General features: G+C 33.9%; 1 protein-coding gene across 1 annotated transcript; it reads left to right on the top strand.

Annotated features, from left to right (window-relative positions):
- Positions 1–1,056, top strand: LOC119667297. The gene has a single exon (XM_038076587.1). The coding sequence runs from the start codon at positions 1–3 to the stop codon at positions 1,054–1,056; it is 1,056 nt and encodes a 351-aa protein (XP_037932515.1).
- The last annotated feature ends 8,699 nt before the right edge of the window (positions 1,057–9,755 follow it).

The following is a 9,755-nucleotide window of genomic DNA, read 5'->3' on the forward strand; positions in this document are numbered from 1 at the left end:
ATGAATCCAATTGCATGCGATGTGTCAACTAAACGAGCGCGTCCCTGGGTTCCTCAAAGACATCGACAGCAAGTTTTCCGGGCGATACACAATCTGGGGCATCGATTAAGTAAATCATCAATCAAACAAATATGTGAGCGTTTCGTTTGGCCAGGCATGAAAAAAGACATAACGAAGATGGTAAAATCTTGTCATCCATGCCAACGTACCAAGGTATCCAGATATAATCAAACAATACTTGGTAGTTTCAAGCTACCAGAGCAACGATTTTCTTCACTACATATCGATATCATAGGGCCATTACCAATGTCAAATGGATTCAGCTACTGTTTAACGGGCATTGATCGTTTTACCAGATGGCCAGTTGCTATCCCTATGGCTGATATTAATGCAAGCACAGTGGCGGCAACATTACTGGAGGGTTGGATCGCACATTACGGCGTGCCATCTGAAATAATAACCGACCAAGGTCGACAATTCGAGTCAAAATTATTCAATGAACCCACGAGATTAATTGGCACAAAACACAAAAACGACATCAAGGCGACTCCTGCAGAAATGGTTTATGGCACGACACTTAGATTACCAGGTGAATTTATCGAAAGTCCCAGTAAAGACATGTCCAACTCGGAATTCGTACAATCACTACGAGACGTAATCGAGCAACTAAGACCAGTACCTACGGCAAACCACTCCATATCAAAAACATTTGTACAACCAGATCTTAACAAATGTACTCATGTTTATCTGCGCGATGACACTATTCGACTACCTCTCAAAGCACCTTACGATGGACCATTTAAGGTAACCGATCGCGACGATAAGCTGATGACCATTCTACGGAAAGACAAATCAGTACGTGTAAGTATAGATCGGGTCAAAGCTGCCTATCTCTGTGATGACGAGCAAGAAACAAATCAACATCAGATAGCACGACATGCTTGTACTCATCGAAAAGCAGACGAAAATAACCAGAAGCAACATACAAAGAAAACTCAAACATCGTCTAGCGGCAGGCGAATTCGGTTGCCAGTTCGATTTGCGGAGAATGTTTAATCAGTGGCATAGGATCACTAATTATATCGTGACATTGCTTCGCTCAGTCACTGGAGAGGGAGTGATGTGGCGCACGAGACTTTCAACTACAAACGCAATTTTAGCTTGAAGATCTCGTTTGAAAATTGCACTTAAGGCGTACGCAACAGTGGTACGCTCTCTATCTCTCGGCAAGCATTATCTATATTATTAAGAAGATTTAAAATGTAAATATATAAATTAAAATAATAAATTATCTATAGATATAAAAACATATGTATATACATATATGCATTTTATATTATGTTCGTTTTCTTTAATTTGTATGTATATTTAAATATGTTTATATTTTGTTTATTAAACTATTTTGTATGTTTTGTTCTTTATTATTTTACTAATATTTGCAATATTACAATTTAATTTAAGTCTAAGAATGTAAAATATGTATTTACATAATATTCGCTAATTTGACACTTGCTTAACTTAATTAATTCTAAGAATATAATTATCTATTTTACAATGTTTGGTTATTTAATAATACAAATTATTTTAATAATATTCTTATTCTTAACATTCAAAAAAAATATAAATTCACTATATATTTTTATGACTAAATTCTGGCTAAGTTCTTTTACATTATTGTTAATAAGAATTGTATTAATTGATCTTATATTAAGTGCTAACTTGAATTGTAGAGCTAACATATTTCTTATTCATTATAGAAATGTTTGTTGATTTTAGACTTCTCTAAGGCCCACAAGCAATGCTTACGAAGTAAAAGCAGAATTAAAAAATCAAGAAGCTAGATTAGATGTTTGTACAGGGCCCATTAAACCACTGAGGGGTTTTTTTCTTGCACATTTCTATTATTAAACTTTTGATGCCAATTGCGTCTGGTTTATTTTCGAATACAGTTTTAAAAACCTCGACATGTTTACAAGAAACATTGAAAAAACTTTCTGATGGCGCAAACAGGTTACCGAAATTTGAAAGAGAATTATAATTTTTATAGTAGATGAAAAGCTCACTTGGAGCAGTCAAAATTTCATCCCTTTTTTTTAAGTTTATATTGCAAGCTTCACTATTTAGTTTTAAAAGTATTTTTTTAGCTACGTACCCTATTGTGTATCTTAAAGACAATAAATCAATATTTATGTTCTTTGAATTGGAAAATGCATCTGATGTAATGCAATTTGCGATGTCATTGCACTCTAGATCAGAGTAGGCTTCTATTACACAGTTACTAGACACCCTAAAGTTATTTTCATCGAGTTTTATCAAAGAAGAAGAAAGCACATCATCAAGGCACTTGTTATCATTATCCTCACTTATTTCACAATTGGCTAAATTAAAACACTTTTAATATTTAAATTGCAATATGATATTAATAACTGAATTTATAAATTATAAGTCACCATTTATATATGGTACAATTTTTTACCTAGATATGTTGTTTTTTAAAAACCTTTACAATAAATAATAAGCAATAAAATAACTTAATAATAAAAAAACAATAAACTATTAAAATTAAAAACAAAACCGCAATAAAAGAAGGATAGCGGGGTAGTCTATAGCGCAACAAGAACAGGTAGTTTGCAGTTATATTATCATAGTCGTCATCGTAAGCAATATTTATAACATAATAACTGTCCTTATATTATTACTTATTGAATTTTTTGTTAAACTTTATTAAGTTTAATGAAGCTCATATTTTGCATAATTATTCAGTAATTTCTGAGATTTGAAATATATACAGAACATAGACTGGGAACAGCAAATTTTTGTGATCCTTTAACATTAGGCTATTAGTGGAAAAAATTTTATGGAAAACTTGTATACATTTTTTGGGTATCGCAGATTGTAGTGAAAAAAGTCGTAAAAACACGGGGAATTTTTGCAAATTTTCACTTTTAATTTTACTGTTAATAAAATTTAAACATGTTTTTATTTAAAAATGGTAATAATATCCTAACCTGTAAATAATATAAAAAATGATAATTTTTCAATTAGTAGATAAAAAACCCATATACTTTGCGCTTTGCAAAAGTAAACTGCAAAACTTTTCAAAAAAACTGCAAATGATTAATTCACTTTGCAAATTTTGCAAATGATTGCTTTACACACAAGAAAAGTTTCTTATGTATATTAATAAAAGACAAAATGCGTAAAATGAAAGATAGTTAATAAATAAATAAAAATAGTTTTAAGAAAATAAAAATAGAAAATTAGTTTAAGCAAATATTATTGCTGTTTTTGAAATAAATTTAGATGCAGTAATTAAAGGGATATATTATCGGACAATACTTTTAAATTGTGAATTAAAGAGTTCAGTTTCTAAAAAAGCTTTATAATATATTTAATATAAATATTTTATGTGAATTATTATTATAAATTATAAAAATATATTTCTAAAGACAATAGAAGAAAAAATCACAAGTGCCTTGGCTTTCGTCGGTTTTTGAACCTTGTTTGAAATGTAATTAAAAATAATACAGTCCACTAAAATTAGTAATAACAGACAACATAAATATTAAAACGTTGATAGTAAAATTAGTTAAGTTAGTTTTAAGGTAATTTTGTATAAATTGAGAGAAATGTTCTAAATAAAATCAGTAATTTAGACTCTTTATGCGTAGGTTTCTTTTGTATTAGGATAATACACAGCGACAAGTAAGCAATACTTTAATAACTTATAATATTTTAAAATTAAATAATAATGACAGATTTTCAACTAAATTTTTATATAAAAGCAACTTATTACATTTGTTAACTTTGTTTTTCAATATAATTGTTGTTAAAACAGCTCATATACATACTCTTTACATTTAAATTCTTTTTTTATAATTTTTCAAACTGCAAAATAAATTAAAAGCATAAAAATTATCTATATGGATATACACACCTTCTTTATCTACGATTCAATGTCAATAAAAGAAATCATATGCAAAAATTTTGTGTTTTGTATTAATGTATAACATATAATTGTACTAAAATTATACAAATATTAGAAATTATAATAATAAAATTTATTAAAATAAAATATTACTTTAAAAATTTTATTTTAAACAAAAATTAAACTCATAATTACATGCTATGCATAAATCATGAGATACGTCCCCCTCACATACACAGTACAGTATATTGGGGAACAATGTAAAAATATCTAACAATGTATAAATATCTAACAATGTATAAATCAGGGTTCAGAAAAACACTGTGCTGTGCACAAAAATGCAAAACACCACGCACAAATGTTGTGCGATTCTAAATAAAATTTCACACCACAAATGTGGTGTGCGAAAATTTTTGTGCACATCTTTACACATCTTGTGTGCACAAACAAAACGCACATTTCACACGAATGTGGTGGAGTGAAATAAAACTCGCACACGCATTCGGTGTTTGTGCCGAAGTTATTTCGCACAGCACATTGTGTGTGCGGCAGCCAGCTTGCTCGCGCACACAACGTGTGCAGAAAAGAATACGAGGAGCACATTTTGTGTGCAGACTCGAAAATAAAAATGCACCCAAATGTGCGGAGACGAAATGTCTACTGCACATTTGTGTGAAATGATGATTTAAAAGCGCACAATATTATGACGAATATCGCAGCAAAATAGTACGTAAAACTGATTTGTATTAATTTTGGTCTTAATACGAAATATTTTATTGAAGAAATGATTTTGTATTTATATTTTAATTTTGAATTTGTTATTAGATTTACATTTATTGCTTATATTACTTATTATTTTAAGGTTTATTAATTTAAAACATGGGAATAAAGTTAATTTCACAATGTACTTGAAATAGGTACATGTACGTTGTTATATTAAATAGGTACATGAATTTAATAGAGAAAGAGTATTTGTTTCGAAATGTTATAAGTAAAGAGGATCGGTTCTACAGATCGTACTTTGAAAAAATTAAATATATCAATTTTGGACTATTTATTTAATAGTAAGTTATACACTAAGATTCGTTAGTAAGGTTATAAAAAGCAAATTAAATATTTTTTACAACATAAATTAATTTTGTTATTAGATTTCACTTAATTTTTTATCTTTAATTACAGCTTAAACTTAACGAAGTTATTGAAATAATTTAATAATTTAATATCTTAATTTCTTATTAAAAAATATATAATTTTTATTACATATTTCTTGAAATAAATTTTCATTTAATCGTATTAATGAATTATTTTTTTCACTTAAATTATATCTCTGTTTACTTAGCACAGTAGAAAGGGCGCTTAAATCCTGCTCAAGAAAATATTTTCCTAATCTTTCGCGTTTTTTAATGAATGTTAGATACTCTACCTAAGTGAATACATATTTCTGGAGAAGAAAAATATCTATTTGTGGCCCTCCCGTATTATCTTTTTTAAACTGTTGCAAAATTTATTAAACAAATATACAAATACCAATACCTGCTACCTGTTCAAAAAAAATATTTTCCTAATCTTTTGTGTTTTTTAATAAAAGTTAGATACTCTACCTATGTAAATACATATTTTTTGGGCATAAAAAAATCTTCCTAAAATATGTTTTTATTTCTTTTAAACTGGTGCAAAACTTTCCAAACAAATACTTTAAGTTTACTTACTATATTTGCATTTAAAAATGCACAAAGTAATATACAAAAAACTAATATTTTAAGTTAAAATACAAATAAGGTTAAGACAGTTATAATTTTTAGTTAACATTACTTAACAAAAATAATTATTTAAAATATTTGTTAATTTATACAATTTTTAACATAAGTTACGATCCCAACGAACGCAAATATAAATTTTTTCAAAATTTGCAAAAAAATAATATTTTCTATTTCAAACAAAATTGTGAAGTTCCTGTAATTTTTTTCCACCCTTGGGTGCAAGCGCAAAATCGTACATTTGTGCACGTTTGTGCAATCGCACATTTGTGTACGTTTGGTTTTTTTTTTTTTTTTTTTTTTTTTTTTTAAGCTATACGAGCTAAGGGATGTGGAATTTTCAAAAGATACTGGTAGCCCGTACTACCAGCATGCATGATTCGCAACCAAGACTTACTCTTTTGCTTGGTATGTACTAAACCTCATCCTAACACCGTGTCTTTTCTAACCATAAATCCCTCCGGAACCACTTTTAAGCATTACTTCGGAGGGTGGTGATTCAGCGATTGTTGTCATCTCTTACTGCTCTTCTAGTTCTCTCTGCTGCTCTCTGTTCTTCTGTGATTTCTTTCACAAAAATACACACCAGGTTCCAGATTTCTGTTGACTTTAACATCAGTTGGATGATATTATCAGGTGTGACCTGTTCTCTGGTTGCTCTTGCCAAGGAGCTGCGGTGGCTCTCATATCTCGGGCAATCAAAGAACACATGTTCCACCGTTTCTTTTGTATATGGACATGCTGGGCACGTGTCTTCTTCGTCATGTTTGAACTTAAAAAGATATGCTCTGAAGCAGCCGTGTCCAGTTAATATCTGGGTTAGGTAGTAATTCACCTGCCCATGCTTTCTGTTGGTCCAATCACTTATCTTCGGAATAAGCCTATGCGTCCATCTTCCCTTTGTGGATATATCCCAACTCTGTTGCCACTTATTCAATGCTTCTACATTGAGCTGATTGAAGTTTGTAACCCCAATTCTTTTTGCTACATGCTTTTCCTTTTCAATTTCTGCTTCCTGCTGTAGTGGCATCATTCCGGCAATAACCATGGCCGCGTCAGTAGATACTGTACGGATTACGGAAACAACTCTGAGAGCGCATCTTCTGTATGCTGCGTCTACTCCTAATCTGTACGTCTTTCTATTCATTGCATCTGCCCATATGGGAGCCGCATATATAGCAATAGACTTAACTACATTTGTGAGTAACTGCTTCTTCTGTTGTCTAGGTCCACCTATGTTGGGCATTATTCGCGATAGTGCACACGTTGTTTTCGCACATTTTGCAGCAACATATCGTAAATGCTCTTTGAAGGTGAGTCTATTGTCAATCATTACTCCAAGTTACTTGATTGCTTGTTTTGATGTGACTCGCTCATTGCCAACAGTTATTGTAATGTACTCAATCTTTTTCCTGCTGCTTACAAGAAGGACTTTAGTTTTATGATCAGCAAGTTTGAGGCCTACACTTGTGATCCAGCTCCTTACCATAGCGACCGCATCGTTGCATATTGATTGTATCTTTTCTATATGCTTCCCTTTAACCACCAGCGCGATGTCATCAGCAAATCCAATTATTTCTGCGCCTTCTGGGAGCTCAAGTCTCAACACTCCGTCATACATAATGTTCCACAATATTGGACCCAGTACCGAGCCCTGTGGTACCCCTGCTGTTACTTGGTATGACTTTGTGCCTCTGTCTGTGTAATACAAAAGCACTCTCTCTTTAAAATAGTCAACGATTAATTCTACTAGGTACTTTGGAACGTCTTTCCCTTGAAGTACTGCTAGAACAGTGTCCCAGTCCGCTGAGTTAAATGCGTTTTTAAGGTCTAATGTAATGAAGACACAGTATTCTTTGTCTCCTTCGAGCCAACGGTCTCCTTTAATGGCATCTTTTGCTATGGCTATGACTGCCTCTACGGCCTCTATTGTAGAGCGTGCCTTCCGAAAACCAAATTGTCTATCTGATACACCATTGCCATTCAAGGCTTCTTCTAGTCTTCGGCTAATTATCTTTTCCAAAAGTTTACCGGCCGTATCAATCATACATAGCGGGCGGTAGCCTGATGCATCTTGTACGTTATTGCCCTTTGGTATAAGCACCAACCTTTGTATTTTCCATATCTGGGGAGTGTTCTCTCCTTTATACATGCGTTGAACACTTCCCTGAATGAATCAGCGTTGGTTTCTGTGGCCATCTTTAGTGCCAGGTTTGGTATTCCATCTACTCCAGGTGCTTTGGTTAGTTTCAAACCTTTGCATACCACTTCCAATTCTTGCCTGCTAACCTCAGGTATTTCATTCTGTGGCTCACTATCTTGTACTGTATAGGTTATATCAGCTCTCTGCGGGAAGAGACCTTCAACTATTGCTTGTAGTTTAGCTGCGTCTGTTGTAACTGGTGGACGGTAGCTATATAATTTTTTCATAACCACTTTATATCCTAGTCCCCAGGGGTTATTCTCGACCTCCTCACACATTTCCTTGAAGCATCTTGCCTTGCTATTCGATATCGCCTTTTTTAGGTCAGTTCTCGATGTTTTATAGGCTTCTTGGTGCGCTATAAAATTTTCACGACCCCTTGCTCTTTGACATAGGCGTCGCGCATGTTTGCATTTTCTTCTCAGTTCGGAAATTTGGTCAGTCCACCAATACACATGTTGTCTGCCATTCCGCCGGCCTTTCTTTGCCATAGATGCGTTACATGAATTTGTTATGCAGCGCATTAGTTGTATTGCTTTATCATTCGCACTGCCAGTTAGGTGGATGTCGTCCATTGAGAGCTTAGAAGCTTCTTTGGCCAAAATTAACTCCTTCCATAGCGGATTTGGAGTGTCTACCGCAGGAATGGTTCTTGCTGCGCGGTCATGTATTTCGAATATGATAGCTTGGTGGTCACTATGTGTCCAGATATCTGACACTTGCCACTCAGTTGAATTAGCTAGTGGATCGCTGATAAATGTCAAATCAATCTTAGAGCTTCTACCGTTCCTTGTGAATGTATCCTTTTGGCCGCAGTTCAATAATACTACATCCAGGGTGGCCAATGCTTCTAGTAGGCACTCTCCCCTGGGGTTTGTCAATGTTGAGCCCCATTCAATGGCCCAGGCATCGAAGTCACCGGCAATCACTATCGGCTTCATATTTTTAGCGATGCTAACAATATTGTCAAGTCTTTGTTTGTATTCTTCAATTGATAGACTGGGGGGTAAATAACAGCTGAAAAACGTCCATATCGATGCCTTGTTGCACTTGCTGGTAGCCCAGCAGTGATTGTCTAGTGTACTATAATGTTCGGTCATTATAGCTAGATCTATTTTTAATTCGCGTACAGTCTGCTTTAAAAGATCCTGTGCCGCTTCACAGTGGTTTAAGTTCAGCTGTAAAACTTTCATCTTTTTTTATTTAGTATCCTCCGGCGGGCAGTCAAGTAGTGGGAACATTTACGTCCTCCCGTAATATGGTTAGCGTCAATATTTTTGTCAGTTCTACAAAGTAGGCAGTGAGGGGCACCTTGACACGCTTTAGCAAGGTGGTCCACTGCACCACGCTTGTAGCAGTGTTTAGACCAGTCTTTGGAGCTCTGACAGTTCCTTGCCACATGTCCAAAATCGAAGCATTTGTAACATCTCCTGGGGGTAACTTTTTGGAGTAATCGGCACACGGTCCATCCAACTCGTAGTTTACCCACCTCCTCAGTTTTACCGACCTGCTTCTTTGGTATTACAATTATAGCCGTTCTGGTACCTCCAGGGGCATTTCTTATTGTTTTGATCGCCGAGAGATGTATTTCGCCTATTTGGTTTTTCCATGCATCAATTATTTCTTCTTCTGTGGTTATTTCGTCCAGGGTTCGTAGTTCAAAGGTAGCTCCTTCCGTTAGCGTTTTGACCTCTATTTCCTCAGGTAGTATACTTTTGATGTGGTCTTGGTGGACACTTGTTATTGTTTCTGCTGATCTTTTGAATTCAAGCAGAAGTGCCCCTTTTTGTGTTTTCCTGATAGAGTGAACATCATTACCGACTGCTTTAAGCTCTGGAGCTCCTTTTACTTTCCGGAGTATGTCCGC

Source organism: Teleopsis dalmanni, chromosome 1 (assembly GCF_002237135.1).
Source record: "Teleopsis dalmanni isolate 2A chromosome 1, ASM223713v2, whole genome shotgun sequence".
NCBI classification, from domain to species: domain Eukaryota; kingdom Metazoa; phylum Arthropoda; class Insecta; order Diptera; family Diopsidae; genus Teleopsis; species Teleopsis dalmanni.

Coding starts and splice junctions, on each gene's coding strand:
- LOC119667297 (XM_038076587.1), top strand. CDS start 1: ATGAATCCAATTGCATGCGATGTGTCAACTAAACGAGCGCGTCCCTGG.